This window comes from Solanum tuberosum, unplaced genomic scaffold (genome assembly GCF_000226075.1).
Source record: "Solanum tuberosum cultivar DM 1-3 516 R44 unplaced genomic scaffold, SolTub_3.0 scf00499, whole genome shotgun sequence".
Taxonomy (NCBI): domain Eukaryota; kingdom Viridiplantae; phylum Streptophyta; class Magnoliopsida; order Solanales; family Solanaceae; genus Solanum; species Solanum tuberosum.
The window spans coordinates 155857-183135 of NW_006239418.1; the positions used below are offsets into that span (position 1 = coordinate 155857).

The 27279-nt window shown below is 34.2% G+C and overlaps 2 protein-coding genes and 3 pseudogenes across 2 annotated transcripts; 3 read left to right on the plus strand and 2 right to left on the minus strand.

Moving 5' to 3' along the window:
- The first annotated feature begins 8465 nt into the window (after positions 1–8465).
- On the plus strand, positions 8466–9278 carry LEA2-1 (protein NDR1-like). Its single transcript, NM_001289014.1, has one exon. It carries the CDS (start codon positions 8466–8468, stop codon positions 9276–9278), a length of 813 nt encoding a protein of 270 aa, NP_001275943.1.
- Positions 9279–10172: 894 nt separating this feature from the next.
- Positions 10173–15329, minus strand: LOC102589420 (uncharacterized). The gene is made up of 3 exons (XM_006364431.2): positions 15007–15329; positions 11627–11954; positions 10173–10756 (listed from the first exon to the last, which is right to left on the minus strand). Exons 1-3 carry the CDS (start codon positions 15155–15157, stop codon positions 10555–10557), a joined length of 681 nt encoding a protein of 226 aa, XP_006364493.1. The 5' UTR covers positions 15158–15329; the 3' UTR covers positions 10173–10554.
- Positions 15330–15995: 666 nt separating this feature from the next.
- Positions 15996–18599, plus strand: LOC102591098 (endoribonuclease Dicer homolog 2-like; annotated as a pseudogene).
- A 3287-nt stretch (positions 18600–21886) lies between these two features.
- LOC102591430 (endoribonuclease Dicer homolog 2-like) lies at positions 21887–22955 on the minus strand (annotated as a pseudogene).
- Positions 22956–23128: 173 nt separating this feature from the next.
- The window catches only part of LOC102591760 (endoribonuclease Dicer homolog 2-like), a 79740-nt pseudogene continuing 75589 nt past the window's right edge, over positions 23129–27279 (plus strand).

Here is a 27279-nt window from a genome sequence, read left to right on the forward strand (position 1 = left end):
AGTGCCTCCTTAACCTCCAAGCATCTCTAGAGAACTTTCCTCAATATTTTGTTGCAATTCTTTTTAAGGTCAATGAACACTATATGTAAGTCATTTTTCTCAATATTTCTCCACTAGTCTTCCCACAAGATGGATGAATTTTGTAGTATCGATCACCCCGACATCAATATGAACTGGTTCTCGAAGGTGGACACCCCCTCCTTACACTCACCTCTACCACTCTATCTCAAACTCTCATAGTGTGGCTTAACAACTTGAAACCGCTATAATTATTACAATTGTAGATATCACACTTGTTCTTGTACAACGAAATCATTGAACTTCATCTCTATTCTTCAGGCATTTTAGTTGTTTTAAACATGATATTAAATTCCTCTGGATTTCATCAAGTCTGTTTGCTCTTCCCCTGCTCATCTTACTAATAACGCTTTTAACCTCCTCAACCTTAATACACCTACAATACCCAAAATCTTGATGTCTCTAGCTCGTGGTACTCCAAATCTTCCAACACAATGTCTCTGTCCCCATCTTCATTCAATAGTTTGTGAAAGTATGCTTGTCATCTCCGCTTAATGTGGGTCTCTTCCATTAACACCTTGCCTTCTTCATCTTTGATGCAATTTACTTCATCCAGGTCTCTTGCCTTCCTCTCTCTTGCTTTTGGAAGCCTGTACAATTTCTTATCTATGCCTTTAATTTGCCTTCTAGTTCAACATACAATCCTTCTAACAGCTAATGTATCCTCTGTCTTTGCTAATTGATGAGTAACAGTTCTGGTAAGAAACTAAACACTCCTAACTAGGGGTGTACAAAATCGAATCAGACCACAAATCGAGTCAAACAGAAAAAAAAAATCCGACTAGTGGTTTGGTTTGACTTGATTTGGTATTGGAAAAAAAACCCGATTATATTAGGATTGGTTTGGTTTTAACAAAAAAAAAAAACAACCCAGGACCAAATCAACCGGACATTATATATGTAATTTTAAAATTTTATTTTATACATAAAATTATTTACTTTGATATAATTTAAAAATATTTCTTATACTATTTCATAGTTTTTATCTTTTAATGTATTATTTCAAGTTTAAAACTTAGAATTCGGAATGGTCCAATAAAGATTATAGTTCATAGATGTTGATAATTATAATAAACTTAAATCAAAATCAAGTTAATACTAATGCAAAAAGAAAATCAATTCAACACTAAGAATGACAATAATATTGAATATTTGTTCTTTAGTTTTACATTGGTTTAGACAATTAAAATACATAATCTAATTTTAATTTTCCTTAAATATTTAGTAATGTAACTAATACTTATTAAACTTATTTTAGCATGATTTTCTAATTTTAATTTCCTTTAATATTTAGTCATGTAACTAATACTTATTAAACTTATTTTAGCATGATTTAGTACTTTTAAATTATGATCATTTTCATTATGACTTTGCAATATTTATTTTATATGATGATTTCATTATTATTTTTTATTGAATATTTTAGTGTCATCAGTACTCATCTCATATTTTGTGTTATTTTCTTAAGAAACACCGTAGATAATTTTATTTTGGTTGGACTAAAGAAATATTTGGAGAACAAGTTAATTATATGTTTGTATGCTAACTTTACCAAAAAATCCAAAAATCTGAAAAAATCTGAGGTTTATTAGTTTGGTTTGATTTATAAATTAAAAAATTCGGCACAATGGTTTGGTTTGGTAGTTGAAAAACCCGAACCAACCCGAGGTTGAAAAACCCGAAAAAATCTAGATTTTATTAGTTTGGTTTGGTTTATAAATTTAATTTTTTACACAAATGGTTTTGTTTGATATTTGAAAAACCCGAACCAACCCGGTCATGGACACCCCTACTCCTAACAGTTCAAATATGAAACTCGAAAAATTGAATATATAGTTTAAATATATTTTTAACTCTTAACTCATAAAATAAAAAGAAAAAAAAAACACGTTTTATCTTAAACTTTTAAAATAATAAATAATTTTAATAATTACAGTAAGTATTTTGTGAGTAAGAGAGTATATTTGAATTGATACTTTGATTAATTTGATTCCATATGTATGAAGTGGCCAAGTCCAAGGTGTGAGCGTTTGCCAGCAAGAATATTGACAAACTTTGATAATCTAAGGGCCGCCGTTAGTTACCTACGCGGTTATGCTCTTGTGGGAATAGGAAAATCCACAATGCCTACTACATACAATCTCGCACCTCCTTACTAGGGCGTCTGCACATTTTCACATGTCTAAGTCATCGCAATTTCACTTTTCTCATTTTGTCTGTCACAAAGGCTACTGTTATCTTATCTCAGATTACGTTATTCCTAATCATATCGCTCCTAGTAATTACAAACTACCATCTCAGCATCCTTATTTCCACACCATGTATCTTTTGAATATAGAAGTTCTTACCTAGCTAACACTCTACCTTGTACAACAATGTCAGTCTAACTACCACTCTATAGAACTTATCTTTAAGTTTGGTAGTACATTTTTATCACACAAGACTCCACTTCAAACACGCCGAACTAATACGTTGTGTGATATCGGTATCGATATCCCCATTTTTCTAGATTATAGACCTACGGTACTTGAATTTTTTTTTCTTGGGAAACCATCCACGTCTACCTCATGCACAGTTTCACTATATTTGCAAACTCTATTTTAGTCTTGCTCAACCCGAATCCCTTAGATTATTGTCTCCACATTTTCATCCTAACATTAACTCCACTGCATGTCTTATCAATCAATACTATATCAGTCGCAAATAACATGCACCGAGACTCCTCATCTTAAATAGCATGCACCGAGACAGCTCATCTTAAATATCCCACGTCAATTAATCCATCACTAAGACAAATCAAAATGTGCTAAGAGTTGATCCCTGGTGCAACCCTATCTTAATTGAAAGGTACCTCCTTAACCTCCAAGCATCTCTAGAGAACTTTCCTCAAGATTTTGCTGCAAGCCTTTTTAAGGTCAATGAACACTATATGTAAGTCATTTTTTTTTTCGATATTTCTCCATTAGTCTTCTCACAAGATGGATGACTTTTGTACTCAATCATCCCCGACATCAATACGAACTGGTTCTCGAAGGTGGAGACCCCCTCCTTACACTCACCTCTACCACTCACGCCCAAACTTTCATAGTATGGCTTAATAACTTGATATCACTATAATTATTACAATTTTAGATATCACACTTATTCATGTACAACGAAATCATTGTACTTCGCCATTATTCTTCGGGCATTTTAGTCGTATTAAATATATCTATTAACCACTCCACACCAGCCCTATCTGTGCTCTTTCCAAATTCCTCTGGGATTTCATCAAGTCCAGTTTCTCTTCCCCTACTCATCTTTCTAATAACGCTTTTAACCTCCTCAACCGTAATACACCTACAATATCCAAAATCTCAATGTATCTTGTACTCCAAATCTCCCAAGACAATGTCTATGTCCCCATCTTCATTTAATAGTTTGTGAAAGTATGCTTGCCATCTCGGCTTAATGTGGGTCTCTTCCACTAACACCTTGCGTTCTTCATCTTTGAAGCACTTTACTTCATCCTGGTCTCTTGCCTTCCTATCTCTTGCTTTTGCAAGCCTGTACAATTTCTTATTTATTCCTTTGTCTCCTAGTTCAACATACAATCATTCTAATGTAGCCTCTGTCTTTGCTAATTAATGAGTGATAGTTTTGATAAGAAACTAATATTCCTAACCGTTCAATATGAAACTCGAAAAATTGGAATATATAGTTTAAATGTATTTTTAATCTTTAACTCATAAAATAAAAAGAAAAAAATAAGTTTTATCTTAAACTTTTAAAGTAACAAATATTTTTAGTAATTACAATAAATATTTTGTGACAAATAGAGTATATTTGAATTGATACTTGATTAATTTGATTCCATATGTATGAAGTGGCCAAGTCCAAGGTGTGAGCGTTTGCCAGCAAGAATATTGACAAACGTGCTCTTTGATACTTAGTGAACAAATCTAAGGGCCGCCCTTAGTTACCTACGCGGTTATCCATCGTTCCACTACAATGCCACATTGACGTTGTCTGACTTGATATTTAATTTTTTTTTAAAAAAAATTATAAAAAAATATAAGTTAGAGATATTTGTACGATTATAAATACATAATATATAAATGTGTCCTTTTAATTTGACCTTATTTTATATTTATGCTTTTAATTTTGGGTGTGCACAAGTAGACACTTAAACTTTTATAAAGTTGAACAAGTAGAACATGAGTTTTATGTGACATAATACATGTAGAACACGAATTGTCATGTAGTATGTCACATAGGTAATGGAAATGTGTGTCTATTTGTTCAACTTTATATAAGTTTAAGTATCTGTTTGTGTACACCAAAGTTGGAGGACATAAATGTGAAATGAGGCCAAACTAAAAGACATATTTCTATTTTATATATTCCGATTATAAATAGGAGTAAATTAAATAGACAAACCTCTCTTCTAATGAATGTTTGTTAAGAGACATGTCAAGAAAATCTTGATAAATAATTTGAGACGGAAGAAGTACTAATCTAACATCATTTAAGCCAAAATTCATGACAATGCCAAATGTAAACACAAGAATATTGAAATGAATCTTGAAAATTGAAATCTACAAGGTGGAAGTTGAATATGCAAACTCCATTTGGCCAAGTCATGTTAATGCATATGATATTTTAGCTTCTATAGTTTAATTTCCTTTTAGTCCGCAATAAAATAAGCTAATGGATAGCTTATTTTTCTTCTTAATTATTTTACTTTTTCAATGAATACAAAGACAATAAGACAAAGACAACGTTTATGTGGTCTTCTTCTTTTCTCATTTTTAACTCATGTTGACAACAATTAATGAACTGTCCCTCACTTTTAAAAAAAAATAAAAATCATCTGATGTCCAGTACTAGTATTGGAGTTTCAATTTAATTTGAATTGCATATTGCATGACTCATTTTGCGGGTTTTACTTCCAATAAGATTTTCTCCATACTCAAAACTCGAATCCAAAATCCTAATTACGGATGGAATAGTCCCATCACTGTATCATAATTCAGATAATTGTCCCTCTCCTAACTTTTCTTTCTTTCTTCTTTTTGTGCTCTTGTCCTCTAATAAATAAACAAATTCAACTCATTCCTAACTACCCTTATTTGTGCAAATCTTCCTTCTTAAGAAGGCTTAGTCAAGAAGACATATCACATATCTTTTCTAAGTGTACCAATAAGATTAAAGAAGAAATAACAAAAGGAGAGAATTGTGGTGTGTGCTTTTTCATCCATACTTGCAATTCTTGTGTCTGAGGTAATTGATTTCTTCTAGTAATTATATTCTTATGTTTCAATTTATGTGGTTTGATTCAGAGTATAAGGTCATACTAATTAATATCCATACTCTTTTATATTCCTATATATATTTTAATTTATGTGACTTGATTCAGAGTACGAGGGTCAAACTAATTAATGTTCATACTCTTTTATATTCTTATATGGAAAAATCTTTTTGGCCAGAAAATTTGGCCAGAATGATATTTTATTTATATTATTTTACCTTTTTAAATATTTTTACCCTTTTAACTTTAATATCTTTTAACTAAAAAATGGAAAAAAAAATCAATTTATTTTAAAATTAAAAAAAAATTATAGTTTTTTTCTAGCCAAATTTTCTGGCACTTTCCTTCCTATATATGTTTCAATTAATATAGCTTGATTCAGAGTACGAGGGTTAAACTAATTAATGTTCATACTATTTGTTTTCCTTTTCTTCTTCAAGTTTTTATCTTAAATTTTTATCCTATCTGTTTTCTTTCTTTCATTATGAGGTTACAAATGTGCATGGATTTGTTCTTTCTTCTTCTTTTTTAACTTTTTTTTTTTTTTTGCACTTTTGCATTAACCAATTGGAATTACCAAAGGACTAGGGTGTAGGTAACTTAAAAGAACATTTTCTCCAAATAGTAATTTCCTTTACTATTTTCTAAGTTTGAGGGATTCATTAGTTAATGTTTGCAATAACAATAGTGCAAAATTACTCTTTTAGATTCTACTCTTCATTAAACATTTGCAAATGACACTTGTTTAGGCCAGGGTATTTGGAGAAACTAAGGATGCATCAAAGCGAGATTTAAGATTTAAAGTTTATGATCTTTACATCAATTTTAAGTTAATATACGATAGTAACAAGATTTATAATCAAATATTTATTACTTTAATGAATTTCTTAATACATATACATAATCTGACAAAAACTATTGAGTTTATATCTATAATAACCACCGTAGATCCGCCTCTAATCGTATAATGCCAATAACTTAATGTAGAATAGGGAGCCAATGATAAAATTTAGCGACTATGTTTACACCTAATCATAATAATTTATCAATTTTAAGTGATAAATTGAGGTGATAATATGTATTACTTAACTATGGTTTAGTGATAACATGAAATGTAAGAATACATATTATGTATTTATTAAATTATATTGGTATAAATATCGAATATAGGTAAAAGAGTTTGAAAATTCAACTTTCTTCTTGGCTTTTATAATTTTGCGTTATTTAAACATCGCATTTGTAATATCATCATAAAGTATATTATAAATTCTGTGTTGATCATAAAATATCCAGTTCTCTCTAGTTCTTATTTTCTTCATGTTTGTTAATTAGTAGATATTCGATACTTCATTAGGATTTGATAAGATAAGGTCTAGCACTCCTTGATTGTACTTATCTATGAATTTTTTTTCTAATAAAACGCCACTAGACACTATCTAGTGGTATAAATTCGCCAAAAGAAAAAGGTAGAAAGAGAAAAATTGCAAGGCCAGCTAATTAACTTATATTCTCCCATTTTTCGTGAAGTTCTTCACTAGATTAATTGTTAGCTTCCCCTAAATTATGACCAAAGTATATTTATGATATATTCCAAATTTTGGGCAAAAATAAACCCTCTAAATTATCTTTTCTTGTTAAATTAGTTATTTCATGTGTTTCTTGTTTGAATTATTCATTAATCTTTTACTCATTCTACTTTACTCCTTTCTCACCAATATTAATTTCCCCAAAGGTTTGATAAATTCTACATACAAAGTGAGAAATAGTCTAAATTTTTAGTCTCTCTATATATAGCAATTGACTTGAAATTAAAGGGTAATTAAGTCATCTCTATGAGGTCATAAGATAACGACAATTGGATTAATTAGTAGGAACTAACAAGCTAGCTAGGTAATGACATTTTAAATCCAATTACTAATTAAACATCAAATTACTTTTACACAAATTAAATGATTAAAATAATTATACTAGCAACCAGATGCTTCTTTGTAGCTTCTGTAATTTCTTTTTATGTTCTATATATATATAATAATGACACCAATAAAATATACACATATGGTTAGAACGTGCCCGATCGTTATTAATAATATAATGTAGATTTGGTCTTATTCAATATTAATAAATACTTCATAATTAATTAATAATACCTATGGCACGACGACTTTCAACTTGTAACCTTTATTTGTTTGTATGGAAATATACAAAGAGGCGAGTTGGTTTTGTAGTCTTTTATAAATTTTAGTAATTTTTTTAAAGGAAATTTTATTTTTATACATAAGAAAAAATCTTCATTTTTTTACCAGATCAGAAAATTTCATTTTTATTCTATTCAATTTGTAAATGATTATAAGAAATCATTTTGTTGAACAAAAACACACACATTAGAGAGAATGCAGCAATAAATATTTAACAAAGATCGTGTTAAAGCCTTTATCGAATTTAGTTAATTGCCATTGAATTCAAGAATTTAGGGGACATGAATAAAGAGTGTTAATTGCCTCTAAAAGAACATATTTAGCTGCAATTAAACTATTTTCGTTAATTAATTATCGCTAAAAATTATTTTTGACACTTGACTTTCAAGTATGTTGACAAAAATTTAGTAATTATTTTATCTCAATTTACCTAATATCTTTCACATTTTACGAGTCGAACAAGGCATTTCTTTAATCACAATTTTTTTTATGCCTTTTATATATTTTGAATGTCTGTATTTACGGTAACTTTTGTAATTAATTACTTGCGTTAATTTATTTGTGCTCTACAACTAATATTGAACTGTAACAACTACAAAAAAAATAATTAAAATATGATACCTAACCTCCATAAATAAATAAAATAATAAATGAAATTAATTGTTATTAGTTAAATAGCCGTTAATATTGCGCGTTACATCTAACGCGGTTTTTCTTTTATTACACGGCGAAAAAAATACATATATAAATTCACATAACTCAGACACACACTTATTGAACTTCCATTTTCATTTTGCTGTATTACAGCTCTTCACGTTTTTTCGTTTCAACTTCATATTCTTCGTATTTATTTGGAGATCTCGAGTTTGAATTCTAAATTTTCAATTTGATTTTGTAGCACGATGGCGGATCGAGTACATCCTATGGATTTACCATCATCAAGCAATCCACCGTCCTCGAACAACTCCGGCGAAGTAGTTTCACCGAAAAAACCATCATTTCCATCGCCGGCGAAGCCTGTACAGCCACCGGCGGGAACTTACGTAGTTCAAGTTCCGAAGGATCAAATTTACAAGTATCCTCCACCGGAGAATTCTCGCCGGTATGAGTCTCTTACTAAACGAAAACCTCGCCGGAGCTGCTGCTGTCGTTGTCTCTGCTTCACTTTCTCCGTTCTACTTCTGCTTATTATATCAATCGGAATCACCGCCGGAGTTCTATACCTTGTATACCGCCCTGAAGCACCGAAGTACACCATTTCCAGCATTGCGATTAAGAATTTCAACTTCACAGCGTCTTCGAGAATCTCGCCTGAGTTCGACATTTCCGTCAGAGCTGAAAATCCGAACAACAAATTAGGAATTTACTACCGGAAAGGAAGTTCAGTTACGGTGGTTTACTCCGGCGTGGATCTTTCCGCCGGTGCATTACCGGCGTTTTATCAGCCGGCGAATAATGTAACGGTTTTTCAAACGGCGTTGAAAGGTTCGAACGTTATACTTGGAAACGCCGTTAAGTCGACGTTAAGAAATGAACAGATGAAAGGGAAAGTGCCGTTTAGAGTGAATATTAAAGCGCCGGTTAAGATTAAGATTGGGGCAGTGAAGACCTGGGAAATCACCGTTAAAGTTAACTGTGACGTAACGGTGGATGCGTTGACCGTTAAGTCGAAATTGGTATCTAAGGATTGTGATTATAGTGTGAGGCTTTGGTAGAGGGTTTAAAGTTTAATCACATTTTAAATTTGAGTTTTTGTTTATTACTCTACTATATACTAAAACATAATGTAGAAATTATGTATTACTACTTTTTTCTCTTTTGGTTTGAGAAAAATGGTTGTATTTTTATAGACTGAAAAATGCTAGTGAATTCATTTATAGAGAAGTTGAACAATAAATAAATTTGAACATTGATTTTATTTTCCTCTAGTTTGAGTACTCATTGATTCGATTAATCTGAATTCATTCATACAATTTATTATAGGAGAATTACTTCCTATCGTAGATTTCTCTATTTGTGTCACTCGAGCCCTTCTCTAGTCAAGGATGTGAAGGATGTCATTCATCCCATCACAACGTCCCGTGGTGATCTTTATAGGACTTCCCTTGCAAGTTTTATGGATTTATGTGCACAACATGATTTGGTCGACTATCTATTGATTCAAGTTAGTAAATGTAAATAGGCATAATATATAAACATATATTCAAACTTGGCCTTAGTTGACAAGTAAATGCTCTAATTTTGAGTATGTCCATTTAGAAACCTCATCTCTATCGAATCAATTGAACACTCAAACTTACCAAATGATCATCTAGACATCTCCAAAATTTATGTGTCATGTCAGCATCAGGTGTCTACAAGATAGGAATGAGTTGAAGTATTTAGTTGTCAATTGAGACCAACTTGAGGTATGTAGATGTGCGCTCTCAAAGTTGGAGTGCTTTACTGCCAGCAAAAATATTCAGTTTATCTCATTCCGTAATTAGCATTGTTTCTTTTAACTATAGTCTCGCAGTATTCTCTTCTGCCTTTACCGTAAAGAAAATGAACCATGGATCTAACACAACCGTAAAGTTAAGCTCTATTAAGGTGAGGATTGCCAAAGTCTATATAAAGAAGAGAACGGTTTATTCCCTCGACGAGTATTGTACACTTGACATTTACAGTGAAAAGGGTTCAAAGGATAATCCTTTAAAATACAAATTCTCTTCAAACTGCTATCTTGAAATAAATTTTAACATAACTCTAAATTAAAATCAACTGTCCAAAGTTTCATGCTGGCTTTTTACCATGCCAGAGCATCATGAGCTGGTAGCAAGACGAGACTACTCAACTGGAAAATGGCGAATCCTCCTACAGAAAAGTCGACCCCTGCGTCTGGAATATGGGGGAAATGATAACATATTTGAACACTCACTATTGCATAATAACAAAAACGGGGAAGTTCGTGTATTTCTTCACATAACAGATTCACTGGCAGAAGAATAACTCCTACAGCAAACTAAGTTTTCTGTGCACGTGGACTCCTGAGGAACCTACTTCATCGTGATCGTGAAAAATAAGGGTCAAAATGCCCACCAAACACAGCACAGAACCAACAAGGAGCTTATCGTAGCGTTCCACCCATTGGAACTTGAGTTGACTTGCACCATAAAATGAAAGAGCCACCAATGAGGTCATTACAGTAATAGTGCTGCAAATGAAGTATAAACTTATGTTACACATTGGAAAGTTCAGATACATAAAAGAAGTAAATGATACAAGTGCGCCAACAAAGAAACGAAATTCTCCGAATCCTAAGACTGTAGATGTTTATGAATCGTGATAGGGGAAAAGTTACATCTACTCTGATCACCAAAAAGATTGAAGCAGTCTGTCTTAAAGGCTATAAATTTTTTGATATCAGACCAGAGAAATCCCCTGTGGGCTTCTGGCCCGACTCCAGTTGGTGCACAAGTTTGAAACTCCTAGGGGTATGAGCATGTATCTCTACCCTCTTCCCAACTTAAATACCAAAGTTTCATCTTTGACAGGGTTTGAACCCATGAGATGCACCTAATCTTCACATCATGTGTTGCATCCTTAATACTGATCCAAAGCCCTGGGGCAGTCTTGAAGGTAGTAATGCAAGTCTAATAAAGTCATTTCCAACCGTCCATGAAACCTCAAAATACATCTAACGAAATGCAAATAGATAATTATATGGAGCCCAAATAATGTTGTGTTGAACGGTTAATAGCAAATGAAACTGGATCTGAACCATACCAAGTATTGGTTATAAGTTAAAACCAACCAAATACCTCAAAAAACTATCTTATTCACTATGCTTACTCCATAAAAGAGAACAGTTCTCTCCAGAAAATCGCCAGTAAGATTACAGTACAAGGTACACGTCAGCTAAACCCCAACCCCTGATTCCTTCTCTTTCCTTTTCAAACAAGACCAAGTATTATTGCAATATATCAAGATTAATCTATGTCTAGAAAACGAAAATGTATGAAAACAAAAAGGTTCGAAGTACAGTTACATAGTGTACAATGAAAATTTAAAATCAAACTAATACCTGAAAAGTAAAACTATGATGGCAAGCACCATCATGGAGGATGAATTTCCAACAGCAAGAAATACAGGCAGAGTGGTTGCACAAGGAGACAATGCAGGAACAAGTATAAGCCCTGCCACAGCCATCTTCTCCATTGGTTGATTGTGTGAATGGCTATGACCACCCTTTCCAAAGAGATGCAAGATGACATAACTACCACCAAGAACTACAAGCAATAAGGAAGCCAGTTTGTGCACTGTTTCCTCCCCAGCAATTGTGTTTGATATTGTTATTGCCGTTATGCCAAGAAGTGAGGTGGATAACACGTGCAATACTGCTCCAAATGCAGCTGTAAGCAGCAGTGACAAAAACAGTTATTATCACTTAATTCAATGGATCTCAACTGAATTTTAATTGCTTTTTAGTACTTGTTTTAGTGTGAAAAAATGAATGATCTAATTCGATAATTAGGGCCTAATGTAATAACTTCAAGGTTGAATTCAACCATCAATAATTAAATGTTAAGGTGAAATTTAGGTATTCGGAAACTACAAAGAGAGGTACTACAAGCCACAAATTTTGGAAATTAAAGTTACCAAAAGGATATTCAAGAAAACTGTGGCCTAAGTAGACATTATTTTAACTTTTAAAATATCAACGAGGCCAAAGCATAAAAACAAATGGGAAAAGGGCATATAGAATTCTTGAATGACTTCAAAATTCTTAATATAGGAGAAAAAGGCGGTTGGCCAGAGAAACTCAAATGATACTTTACCTATAAAAATTCACTAATTTCAAATAAGCATACAATAAGAGGATATAAATTCTACTTTATATTTGACAAGGTAAATAATTTTATGGTCATATAGAAAAGTAGAGAACCTACATAATAACATAGTTCTCTTACCAAATGATGTGACAGGATTTTGTATGTCTAACTTTGGCGATATTTGGCTTTTAAAAACGATTCCCTACTCAAAGTAAGCTAATTTTTACCTAACTAGATCACACTTTGTATCCACAAAGCGCTTGTATCCAAGCTTCGTTAAATATCAGACAGTGGTTATTTTGGATGATTCAGCAAACTTAACAACTCACAGCGTACCTATGTGCTTTAAAGAGGATTTGAGAATTAGGAGAAATGCAAATTCAGTCTAGACTAGACATCAGGAAGTTATCTCTAGAAATCTCAGTTCTAACAAGTTAATACCCGGTTAAGGAGCTCATAGTACTTCCCCATTCTAGGTGTTTTCCAAGCAAAGTTTCTTATAATCTTGTTAGTCATTTACGTTTCAAACTGCAATATCAAGGACGCCAACTGATTCCCTCACCAGAAATCAACATAACAATCATAAGACAACTGGATGAAAGCAGCTACACGATTTATTCCATAAAGATAAAACAATCAATCACCTATGCAACAATCCCAAACTAGTAGGACTGGTTATATGAATTCTCTGCATCCATTCCTCTATATTCAGGGCCATTTTGTAACAATAACGAATAAAATATAAAGATAAAAGTAATAACAAGAATGGATGAGGAACAATTTCCAGTTACTTATTAAAAATAAATTATGGCAGAAAACTCTTAGCTAGTCACATGATTGTGTACTGTCAGTAAATAGCAGATAGCCAAATATACACTTACCAATGCAGAAACTACGTGTAACTTAGAATGCAGCCCCTCTGTTTCGTTTTATAGAGTGGTATTTGAATAGGCATGGAGTAGTCATTCTTTTTCGAACAGACTAAAAAGGAAAGAGTGTCATACAAAAATGGAATAAGGGGCAGGCATGTGATTGGTCCAAAGGGCGGGTCACAGGCAGATTTCTCGGTTATAAAAAAAAATGGAATAAGGGGCTATCTTTGAAGCAAAAGAAGTTCTAGATTTGATTACATTGGAAAAAGAAATAAGATTAAAATATTTAGTGACAAGGTACAATCAGCTGTTAATTAAATTTCCTGAGGAAGGGTGAACAACAAAAGTGAAGATACGTAAAAGATTAGCTGATCTAAGACCTACAGAATAAATCAAAATAAAAGTTGATCAATCTATGTTTTCTTCCTTATGAACTATTTTTATGGTGATACTAATCCACTGTGTCACGTGTTACGGCCTAACTGCCTGCTAAGGCTAAAAGGGATGAGTTCACACTAAGAATTATATATAGATTCAAACTTAGGATCTCTAAATTATTGCTCTCCTATGCCTCAATCACCCAACCATTCCTTTTGGGACCTCCTTGTGAACTAAAGTAACACCCTTGTCCTCTTTTCTTCATACTACAGTCAATATTTTTTCCTATTATAAAGTTAAATCATTAATTACATCCTTCTACCTAGAACAGCAACCTTTCATTTACACAGATAGATTTCCGACATCTTTGAAGTACATAGTCTTGCATATAAATCAGTTTAGGTGTCCTAATAGCAAAATGTCGTCCAAGATTACATTTAGCAGTCAGTCAGAGCCTATGAGCATGCAAACTGTAGCATAAGAACAGAACCCACAATAGGTCCCTCAAGGAGTATCAATATTTATCAGCATAATTAAACGCAATTGTCTCTTATGCTAGCCATGAAAACCCATTGTCAACAATTATTGCACTTCAATCCCAAACTAATTCAGTTACGCTATATGACTACTCTATATTCATTACGCCAAGAGAATAGCTGAGTGGTAGAGGCATATTATTAACAACCTAAAGAAATCTAGGTCCAAATTTCAGCTACAACATTCAGTGTGACCTGAATCTATCTGCTAAGCGTTGGTTGACAGTTTTCCTGACACCTTTACTTACAGGATGTAGCATCAGTGGATTAATCAAGAAATGGGCAAGTTCATATTGAAATTACCTCAGCAACACAACACTCAATTACAACAACAATGTACCCAGTAGAATCCCACAAGTGGGTTTTGGGGAGGGTGTTGTGTACGCAACCTTAACCCTACCTAGTAAGGGTAGAGAGGCTATTTCCAATAGATCCTCAGCTCACAACACTCAATTATAACAAGTTAACAACACACGGCTACGACTTACCCAGTGTAGTCCCACAAGTGGGGTCTGAAGAGGATGGTGTGTACGCAACCTCACCCCTAGTCCCCTACCGAGGCTGTTTCCAATAGACCCTCAGCTCACAACACAACACTAAATTCCTACCACATAATCAAAATTCATCCATTTCTCAAAATTTCCCAATTTCTTCTTCCTTTCTAGCAGATTAATCAAAGGGGGCATGCTAATTGGTAAAGAAATCACCCCATCAACAAAAAAATCAATTTCAATCACATAATCAAACACCCATTACGATTTTTCAGCTCATTTTCTGGGAAATTTGTGCAAAGATCTTTACTAAAACAAACATTATACAATTAAAAGAGGGGAGGAGAGTACTAACTGACGAAAAGGGTTCGTGAAAGAGTCCATTTTTGAGCACGACCCACAATGGAAAATGGCAACCAATGAGTTGGGATGAAGGAATGAAGCAGTGATACGGTAGCAATACCTCCGATCTTGGATAGATCTTCTGCAGTAAACCCACTTTCCATCCTTAAATTTTGCTGATTTATTCAGAAAAACATCAACTTTTTGAGATCCTTTTTTCTGGGAGAATTTGAATCGTAAAGAGAAAATGGCTACAGGGTGGCAAATGGCAATACAGAGGTTATCATAGGGTCTTGTGGACTCGGGTTAATCACGAATTTGAGCTGTGAAAATAACTTTCGATATAAATATTGAATAAAATTATGACTTACAGTAGACTCTTGCTTTTGACTTTCTTGAATCCAAATAGTGTACCGAACTGTCATATTACAAAAATAGTTTAGTAACTAGTGAATTTTCATAAATGGAATATGAGGAGGATTGAATATACGTAAATCATACCATTATCTCGTGAAGGTAAAGAGATTATTTTTACTTTTGGCTCAACTGGGAAAAAAAAAGATAGTAAGTAACAAGGAAACGGTGCAAAATCTATCGAAAGGGTGCAGAGGCAACAACATTGTAGTGCGATAATCAATAAACAGTATACTAGGATAGATTATTTAAAATAAGAATAAACAATGTTATATATCAAATACAAGAACTATACAATGGCAAACACCAACCACCTTAAGCAAGATATCCCTACATTGCTTACTAACCTGTTATCCTAATATGTGTCCTCCACAGTTTCCTATTTAAAGTCATGTCCTCGGTGATATGAAGTTGCATCAAATTATGTCTTATCACCTCTCTTCAATACTTCTTCGGTCTACCTCTGCCTCTCCTCGCACCCTCTATAACCAACCTCTCTCACCTCCTCATTGGTATGTCGTCTACACATCGTCTCTTCGCATGCCCAAACCATCTTAGTTTTTATAAGATAATAAAATAATATTAAAGATGGGAAACAAGCACAAATCTAAGCAACATACCATTGTTATATCCAGGAGATGGATCAGCTCCAGCCACAGTGATAGTTCTCATAATTAAATGAAATGTGACAAATATTTTAGAACAGATGAATAATTGTCAACAACGATTGACTGATTACTCATTGTGTATACTCAAACATTTCATAAGTAACACATTTTCATAGACCAAAACGAGAGTTTATAGCATAGATAATATAGTCAAGGAACATCTATAAACAAACTACAAAGATTAGGGAACACAATTCGAAAATTGATAAAAAAAAAAGAAAAAAGAAAATTCGGATGAACACCTTCACCTCGTCCTAAATTCACCCCTGATTCTATGGATACAATACATGTGCAACTCAATAGTAACAGAAAATGCACATACATAATCAATGCATTTTAATCTCAAATACAATGTCATTTTCATATCATGTACCATATATGGCAAAAGAGTATGTTATGCTCAATTTTATCAAATTAGACTTAATGATATTGTGACATCATATATCAATGAACAGTGTCAATTACACTAATTGAGGTCAATCTCATTATTTTAAGTTAAACTTCAGAAAATTTTCTTTTTGGAGATAAATACTACTTAGAAAGTATGAGATGACCCCAAAGGCACTTGATTTATCTTTACTCTCGTCTGATTAATTAATTTCTTCAAAAAATCTATTTGACTATTGAGTGAAGGATTTGATCAATGAATATTCAATGCTTTCTACAATGTTGAATGGATTCTGACCAATTCTTCAACTCCGATTAAACTAATCAAACCCCAAAATAAATTATAAATTTTAGTTAGGGTTATTGGAGACAAAATTTGTTTGCAACAAATCTTATATATGGAAAATAAACTCCGACCACAAAAATTTGTTTGTCCCTTTCTTGATTCTTCTATAGGATAATTTGAACCTAAAATAGATTTTATTTGATCTCCATGTAAAGCGGATTTTGCGGGATTTCATGAAGTATTTTGTTGTCACGGAAAGTCCGCCCACATCTTGATCTCTTTGTAAATGTTCCATGAATTTGTGAAATTTTTGAGATCCCTGATATAGTACCCTTTATATAGTGTGAGCTAGGAGTAGTCTTCAAGAATCCTAACTGAAATTGGTCTCATCTGGTAGAGTCCCACACAATTTTGATGTCTGCAAATGTCGAGTCTCTGTCTCATGAAGAAACTGATATTTTTTTAAATAACCTTTTTGGGCACATAGTTCACTTAACTCTCTTATTGGCTGGAGTTTTATTGTTTGAGGTGTAATCAACGGTTCTAGAAAAGGTCTAATGTTTAGAAATGTATTAGTATCTTTGTCGAAGCTAGAATCAACAAAAATCGCACCATCAACGGACCAACAACATCTCCAAGCACCTTTGGGAAAGTAGTTTCAGCCTCCCATCAGAACGTGGACACAAGATATAATTTCTCAAAAATTCTCAACAGTACAACATATTTGTCTTTGCAGATTTGGCGAGGCATGAAGAAGGGCTTGTGCAGGCCAGCCTTAACTGCAGATTGAGCATATCATTCATTGTTTACAGAAGCATACCTCAAATAAATAATTAGTGAATCTTTCGCCAATAACTATCTGTCGTGCTAGAACCTTTAGACTTTATAGGGGAAGCATTCTTGCCGAATAAACTTGAAAAGAATGCTTTTGAATCACTACAAACAAAACTTTGTATCCCAACTGCTAAGATTTTGGTAGTAATGACAACAAAGAAATGCCTCCAGAAGTTTCATTTGGAATCACTTGGGAAACTTGGAGACTCTTTTCTCAAATATGCTATTAGTATACAACTGTTTAAGTCTTATGAAAATCATTATGAGGGTCTTCCCAGCATTAAGAAAAATAAAATCATTTCCAATGCTGCATTGTTCAAGCTTGGATATGCTCGTAAAATTCTGAGATTTATCCGTAATGAACCATTCGATCTTAAAGTGGGGCTCATTCCTAGTGATAATTCTCAAGCTTACAACTTTGGCAAAGAGTTCTTGATGCCTTCAGTAAAAATGTGTAGTAGGGTAAAGTAGGAGATTAGTAGCAAGAGAGTAGCTGATGTGGTTGAGGAACTAATAGGTGCCTACCTCAGCTCAGGCGGGAAAAGTAGCAGCTTTATCATTTATGAAATGGATTGGGATGGACATTGATTTTATTGATGCACCTATGCTAAGGTACTTCATCGTGAATGCTGAGAAGCTAGTCAATGTACGATACTTGGAAATCACTGCTACATTACATGTTTCATGACCCTTCACTACTTGTTAAAGCGCTAACTCACGGATCTTACATGCTACCTGAGATTTCACGATGCTTTTAGCACTTGGAATTTCTTGAAGTTGTAGTGCTAGATTATGTTGTTACAACACATCTCTATTTCAAATATTCAAGACTGATTCCAAGACTAATTACTTATTTGCGGTCTACATTTGTAAATGATGAATGTTATGCTCAATCTGTAGTTAAGGCTATCATGCATGAGCACATTCTTCATGCCTCGCCAGATCTGCAAAGGCAGATATTTTGTACTGTTGAGGATTTTGAGAAATTGGATCTTGTGTCCACGTTTGAATAGGAGAGTGAAACTACTTTCCCAAATGTGCTTGGAGATGTTATTGAGTCCTTTGCTAGAGTGTGATCTTTCTTGATACTGACTTCTATAAAGATACTATATTTCTAACCATAAGACCTCTTCTGGAATAGTCAATCAAACAATAAAACTCTATCCAACAAGATAGTTAAGTGAACTATGTGACCCAAAAAAAATTCATGGGACAAGAATTCGACATTTGTGATACATCAAAATTATGCGGGACTCTGCAAGATGAGTCCAATTTCATTTAAGGTTCTTGGAGACTACTTACCCTAAACTCAAGCTCACACTTATATATAAAGTGTAATGTATTTCCTTGAATAGGCATCTCTAAAATCTCATATATTCATGGAATATTCCTAAAGTAATCAAGATGTGGGTGCACTCTTCTTGACAACCAAATGTTTTAACAAGATCCATAAAATCATTTCACGGAGATCAAATAAATCCTAAGGAGGTCCACATCATCTTTAGTTTGAGTGACACTAACATCCCTTGAATCACGGAGAAATCTTAATAGAAAGGAATCAAGGGATAAACATATTTGTACTCACAATCTTTATGAATAAAGTCATTCTTTTTTATTTATTATGTGATTGCAATATATTTTTTGTATTTGAAAAAAAAATATTACAAATAAATTGGCACGCCCAGTGTGACCCAATTTACCCTTTATCTCCTCTCTCTCAAATCAAATGCAAATCTGAAGCCACCAACCGCAAAGATTGAAACTCCATTTTTGTGGGTACTTCAAGTCTTGTCTTTGAGTTTATCAAGTTTACACTCCCACAAGCCTTGAAGTAGGGGGCATTTATAGACACCAAAATTTTGTGGAACTCTATGCGATGAGACACTTCCTCAAGAAAAGTATGACAATTTGGAAAGTCACCATTAGTGGGAACACCATCCCTAACGAGCTCAACACGCTTTCTAGCTTAGGACAAGTTTAAATTGGGTTTCAATATCATTGTTGTCAATGTACACAAATCATACTCATTCAAATTACCAAAATTCTAGTATTAAATGTCTCAACATTTAATAGGTCCCCCAAATACGATCACTGCGGTCCAAGCCTAGTGACACTTTGCATTAGGTATCTGGACAATAATAACTCTTGCACACTCACTGCAACACACAATGCTAACAAGTTTTCTTTTATGTCCTATATTTTTACATAAGTTATGGAATCACTGTGGTCCAAGTCCAAGTGACACTTTGCATTAGGTATCTGGACAATAACAACTCATGCACACCCACTGCATCACCCAATGCTAAGTAATTAAATACCAAACTAAGCAAATTTTAAGCGAATATCAAAGCTAGCAATATATTGATCATACTAGTATAAAAGGTTTACATTATTAGGCATTATGTGGAAGTTATGATAAAGGCATTTGTCAAAAATATATTGATATAAACAACAACTATGTGTCAATTGTAAGCTAGTTGGGGTCAATTCTCTTGGATTTTTTTAATCAAGGTGAGGAGGAATGGATGTATAGGTGACATGTATAAGTTATACTTCCAATCCCCACACTACCTTAATCTAATAATTAAATCATGAAGACAAAAATAACTTCACAGATGGGAGGTGCACCAAAATTCAATTAATACCTACCTAGAATAGTAGGGTTCATGGAACATATTTAAAAGGCAATTAAATATATTCTTCACTAGAGAAAAATTCCTTTTGCATCAGAAATATGATTTTTTAGCATTCAATCAAAACATTACCTGGTCGTCAAGGAAGTAAGTTGAGAACCATGAGGTATCAAGTACAATTTCCAGCGGTGGCAAAAATCTAGGGACTTCTTCTATTTATGCCTTGAAGGATAGACTTACCTAATACCACAATCAAGAAAGCAACATATATGGTTTAGAAATAGTAAGGAAGAGGGAGAAATATCAATTGATGTAATTCTAGACGCAAGAACAATAAAGTGAACCACAATCAAGCAAACAAAATATACTATTAATAAACAGAAAGAAAGACAGAGATTTAGAAGTAAAAAAAGACGGTCTAGCAACTAAAAGACATTTAATTACTAGAATAAAATCTTAGGGTGAAAAGAAATTGAACTTATGCAAGTGACTAACCTAAGTAATCAAGAGGGTTCAATTGAACATATATGAGGGTTTCTTCAAACTCACAAAGAAGCCTAAACATCAAATGTTCATATTCAAAAACCAACTCCTAAAATGAACCCTAGTTTCTACTATTTATAATAATAGATAAACTAACCTAAGCTAGTTACATTAATACCCTTGAGCTAAAACCAAGGAAAGTCTAGCCTATTAATTATTTAAAATTTAGTCATCATATATATATATGAACAATGCCTATTATACTGTTTGAGGTCATTCTCATTATTTTAAGTCAAACTTCAACAAATCTTGTGTGTGCATCTCCAAGCTTTTGGGAGATAAATATTACATAGAAGGTATGAGATGACCCCAAAGACACTTGATCTATCTGATTAATTACTTTCTACAAAAGATCTATTAGACTACGGAGTGAATGATTTGATCAATGAATATTCATTTTTTTCTTCAATGTCGAACGAATTCTCACCAATTAATCAATTCCGATCGAACTAATCAAACCCCAAAAAAATTTATAAATTTTAGTTAAGGTTCAAGGAGACAAAATTTGTTTGCAATAAATCTTATATATGGAAAATAAACTCCGACCACAAAATAAATATGACGAAACAAGAATATTTTATTAATTAACAGTTTGGGTACAATTATGTCCCTTTCTTGATTCTTTTGGAGGATAATTTGCACCTTAAATGAATTTTATTTGATATCCATGTAAAGAGGTTTTTGTGGATCTTTTTTTGAAGTATTTGGTTATCAAGAAGAATCCACCCACATCTTAATACCTTTGTAAATATTTCATGAATTTATGAAATTTTGAAGATCCCTCTCTAAGGGATATATTACCCTTTATATAGTGTAAGCTAGGAGTAGTTTTCAAGAATCCTAACTGAAATTTGACTCATCTGGTAGAGTGTCACACAATTTTGATATCTACGAATGTCGAGTTCTTGTCTCATGAAGAAACTGATTTCTTTTTTTAAAACCTTTATGGTCACATAGTTCACTGAACTCTCTTGTTGGCTGGAGTTTTATTGTTTGAGGTGTAATCAACGGTTCCAGAAGAGGTCTTATGTTTAGAAATGTATTAGTATCTTTGTTGGAGCTAGAATCAACAAAGATCGCAAAAACAACGGACCCAACAACATCTCCAAGCACATTTGGGAAGTAGTTTCAGCCTCCCATACGAACGTGGACACAAGATCCAATTTCTCAAAAATCCTCAACAGTGCAACATATCTGCCTTTGTAGATTTGGTGTGGCATAAATAAGGTGCTTGTTCAGGCCAGCCTTACCTGCAGATTGAGCATATCATTCATTGTTTAAAGAAGCAAACCTCAAATCAGTAATTAGTCATGGAGTCGGTTCAAATATTTTAAATAGAGATGTGTTGTAACAACATAGTCTAGAACTGCATCTCCAAGAAACTCCGAATGTTAACATCATCGTGGAATCTCAGGTAGCATGTATGATCCTTGAGTTAGAGCTTCAACAAGAACTGAAGGATAATTGAACCTGTAATGTAGCAGGGATTCAAAGTACCAGACATTAACTAGTTTCTCAGCATTCACAGGGAAGTGTCTTGGCATAGGTGCATCGACAAAATCACTATGCAACCAAAGCCATTTCATAAATGGTAAAGCCGCTACTTCCCCACACAAGTTGAGATAGGCACCTATTAGTGCCTCAACCACATCAACTACTCATTTTTATTGAAGACAACATGAACTCTTAATCAAAGTTGTGAAGTTGAGAATTATCATCAGGAGTGATTCACGCTTTAAGATTGAATGGTTCATTATGGATGAATTTTGATATTTTACGAGCACATCCAAACTTGCACAGTGTAACATTGGAAATGATTTTATTTTTCTTAATTTTGGGAAAACCCTCGTGATGACTTTCATAAGTCTTAAACAGTTGTATACTAACATCACGTTCAAGAAAAGAGTCTCCAAGTTTCCCAAGTGATTCCAAATGTAACTTTTAGAGGCATTTCTTTATTGTCATTACTTCCAAAACCTTAGCAGTTGGGATACAAAGTTTTAGCTTGTAACGATCCAAAAGTTTTCTTTTTAAGTTTATTTGGCATGAATGCTTCCCCTATAAAGTCTAAAGGTTGTAGCACGACAGATAGGTATTGCGAAAGATTTTAGACCTCGAGAATCTTATGAATTCTAAGGTATACACGTATGGTAGTGAATTTGTTATACTTCACCCGAACAGATTCACTGCCATACATGTTTAACTTAGATTCATAGATTCTCTAGGTCAAGAAACTTTCTCCAATAACTATCTGCTGTGCTAGAACCTTTAGACTTTATAAGGGAAGCCATAAGAATAAACTTGAAAATAATTCTTTTTTATCACTGCAAACTAAAACTTTTTATCCCAACTACTAAGGTTTTGGAAGTGATGACAACAAAGAAATGCCTCCAGAAGTTTCATTTGAAATCACTTAGGTAACTTTGAGACTCTTTTCTCAAATATGCTATCAGTATACAGCTGTTTAAGACTTATGAAAATCATCAAGAGGGTCTTTTCAGCATTAAGAAATATAAAATATTTTTCAGTGTTGCATTGTTCAAGCTTGGATGTGCTCGTAAATTTCTGAGATTTATCCGTAATGAACCATTCAATCTTAAAATGGGGCTCCTTCCTAGGGATAATTCTCAAGTTTACAACTTTGGCAAAGAGTTTGCCTTCGGTAAAAATGTATATATAGTAGGGTAAAGTAGGAGATTAGAAGCAAGGGAGTAGTTGATGTGGTTGAGGCACTAATAGGTGCCTACCTCAACTCAGGCGGGGAAGTAGCACCTTTATCATTTATGAAATGGATCGGGATGGACATTGATTTTATTGATGCACCTATGCTAAGACACTTCCTCATGAATGTTGAGAAGCTATACATTATACGGTACTTGGAAATCACTGCTACATTACAAGTTTTATGACCCTTTGTTGCTTGTTAAAGCGCTAACTCACGGATCTTACATGCTACCTGAGATACCAAGATGCTATTAGCACTTGGAATTTCTTGGAGATATAGTGCTAGGTTATGTTATTACAACACATCTCTATTTCAAATATTCGAGACTGAATCCAAGACTAATTACTTCTTTGAGGTTTAGTTTAGTAAATATATAATGAATGTTATGCTCAAATTGTAGACAAGGCTAGCCTGCATAAGCACGTTAATAGTGTTCTTGCCTCGCCAAATCTGCAAAGGCAGATATGTTGTACTGTTGAGGATTTTTAGAAATTGGATCTTGTGTCCACATTTGGATGGGAGAGTGGAACTACTTTCCCAAAGGTACTTGGAGATGATTTTGAGTCCCTTGCTAAAGAGCGATCTTTGTTGATACTGGCTTCGACAAAGATACTACATTTCTAAGCATAAGACCTCTTCTGGAATAGTTGATTAGACTTCAACCAATAAAACTCTATCCAGCAAGACTATTAAGTGAGCTATGTGACCCAAAAAAAATCATGGGACAAGAACTTGACATTTGAGACATCAAAATTTTGTGGGACTCTACAAGACGAGTCCAATTTCATTTAGGATTTTTGGAGACTACTTACCCTAAACTCTAGCTCACACTTATATAACACTTATATAAAGTGTAATATATTTCTTTGAATAGGCATCTCTAAAATTTCATATATTCATGAAATATTCGTGAAGTGATCAAGATATGGGCGCACTCTTCTTGACAACCAAATACTTTAACAAGATCTGTAAAATCATTTCACGAAGATCAAATAAATCCTAAGAAGGTCCACATCATCCTAGTTTGAGTGACACTAATAGCCTTTGAATCATGGAGAAATTTTATGAGAGGGGAATCAAGGGATAAATATATTTGTACTCATAATCTTTATGAATAAGCTCATTCTTTTTTATTTATTCTGTGATTGTAATATTTTTTTTATATTTGAGAAAAAATAGTGCAAATAAATTTGCACGCCTAGTGTGACAAATAAAATGCAAATATGAAGCCACAAACCGCAAAAATTGAAACTCCATTTTTATGGGTACTTCAAGTATCATCTTTGAGTTTATCAAGTTTACACTCTGACAAGCCTTGAAGTAGTGGGAATTTATAGATACCAAAATTTTGTGGAACTCTATGAGATAGGTCACTTCCTCAAGAAAAGGGTGACAGTTTGTAAAGTCACTATTAGTGGGAACATCCTCCCGAACGAGCTTAACACACTTGTAGCTTAGGACAAGTTTAAATTGTGTTTCAATATCATTACCGTCAATGTACACAAAGCATTCTCATTCAAATTACCAAAATTCTAGTATTAAATGTCTCAACATTTAATAGGTTGCCTAAATACTTTAATATAGAAAAAAAGATTATTATTATTAATAGAAGAACAAGTTTTTTTTTGTCCTATATTTTACATAGGCTATGTGTCACGAACTTAGAGTCTCACTAATATTCCGTGCGACACCTGGCAACTTACTCACGAATCTTTCACATTCTTGTAAGCTCAAGTAAGCCTTTTCAAACTAAGATCGCTAAGAGAATGCAAGAAAGACTGGGAAAGCTTTGGAAGAAGGCTTTGTATTACTTTGTGGAATGCTTTACACTTGGTTGGACCAGTTTGCAAATGAGAGGCCCTCTATTTATACTACCTCCTAAGGACCTAAGTGTAAATACTATTTACTTTACAAGTTCTTACAATATTTACACTTTAGTTCTATTCTAGAATTCTCTACAAGTTCTGGGGAATTCTAAAGACTTCTTGAAAATATCTAGGGAGTTCTAAAGTGTTCTACTAACCTCTCCACAACTCTAGATTTTTCTCCCTTATCTCGATGCCAAATTTGAACAGTGAAGTGGCAGGAAATGACACTCTCCCCCACTTGTTGATGCAATGAGTGTGGCGCATTGCTGCAAGAACTCCCGAATTCGGTCCTTAAACTGCCAGAAATCTTCATATCTCTCCCATGTGGCCTCCTCGAAAGATTGTACCTTCCAATGTACAAGGAATATGGCACTTACTTGCTGTCCTCGCTTCCTTCTTGCTTGATAGTCTATGATAGACTCGATTTTTCGATCATGCGAGGCAGTGATAGTTATGGTTGCCCATTTTGACTAGTTCTGACTGGGATCATCTTTGTCCTCATGGTATGGCTTGAAGACGCTCACATGAAAGACTAGATGTATCTTGAAGTATGGAGGTAACTCCACTTTGTTGGAGATCTTGCGTACCTTAGCAATGATCTTGAACGGGACCACATATTTTCGCAATAAGTTCTAATGTACGACCCTTAGTGCTTTAAACTATCTTGGGTTGAACTTCACCGAGACTATGTCTCCAACTTGGTAATCTGTGGGACGTCGATTACAGGTAGTAAATTTCTTCATCCTTTTGGTTGCCTAGTCTAAGTCGGACTTGGCAGTATTGAGTTGTTTCTCCCATCCTTTGGAAAGATGGTAGGGTCCCAAACTCTTTTCATGAAAAGCGGCAGGTAACAAATGTGGAGTTTAGGGTTGTTGGCTAGTCGTCAACTCAAATGGTGTGCGCCCGGTGGACTCATTCCTTTGCAAATTATAAGAAAATTGCTCCATGTCTAGGAGTCTGCCCAATCTTTCGAGTCTGCACTTACGCAGTTCCTTAGACAGCACTCTAGTAGGGAATTGACGTGCTCGGCTTACCCGTCTGTTTGTGGGTGGAAACTTGTGGAGAAGTGAAGCTCCGTGCCAAGTATCTCAAACAACTCCCACCAAAAGTTCCCGGTTAAGCGACAGTCTTGATCACTAATGATATGTCTTGGCATCCCCCAATACTTATCCAAGTTTTTGAAAAATAGCATGATAGCCTTCTTAGCGATGCAACCGGTTGTGGCGGGCATGAAAGTAGCATATTTTGAAAATATGTCCACCACGACCTTTATCGTTCCATACCCATCGGACTTGGGTAAGGAAGTGATGAAGTCCATGGTCACGCTCTCCCATGGGAGTTCTGTTACAGGTAGTGGCTCAAGTAGCCCTCTCGGTTGCCTCTGCTCCACCTTGTCCTGCTGACACACCAGACATGTCTATATGTAGCATTCTATCGTCTCACATGCGTGGCCAATAATAGATTGCCTCAATCAATGCCCTAGTTCATCACTTCCTTGGATGCCCAGCCACAGTGCGTCGTGGCTCTTTTTGATGATTTTCCGCCTAATAGACCCAAACTTGGGCACATAGAACCTTTGACCGGTAGTGAGTAGGAGATGGTCTTCCACCCAAAAACGTTTTGTCTTGCCTTGGGCGACCAACTCCATGAGCTTTTTTGCCTTTGGATTATGTTGCATGCCATCTTTGATGTCATCCTAGATGTCACAATGAGTTATAGTGATGGAAGCGAGCTCAACCTTCCTACTTAGTGCGTAGGCCACTACATTGCCCCTTCCCGGCTTATACTCTAAGATGTAGTCAAACTCGGCTAGAAAGTATTGCCACCTAAATTACTTCGAGGTGATCTTCTTTTGTGATCGGAATTAGCTAGTGGCCTCATTGTTGGTCTTAACCACGAACTTGGAGCCTAGTAAGTAGTGTCTCCAC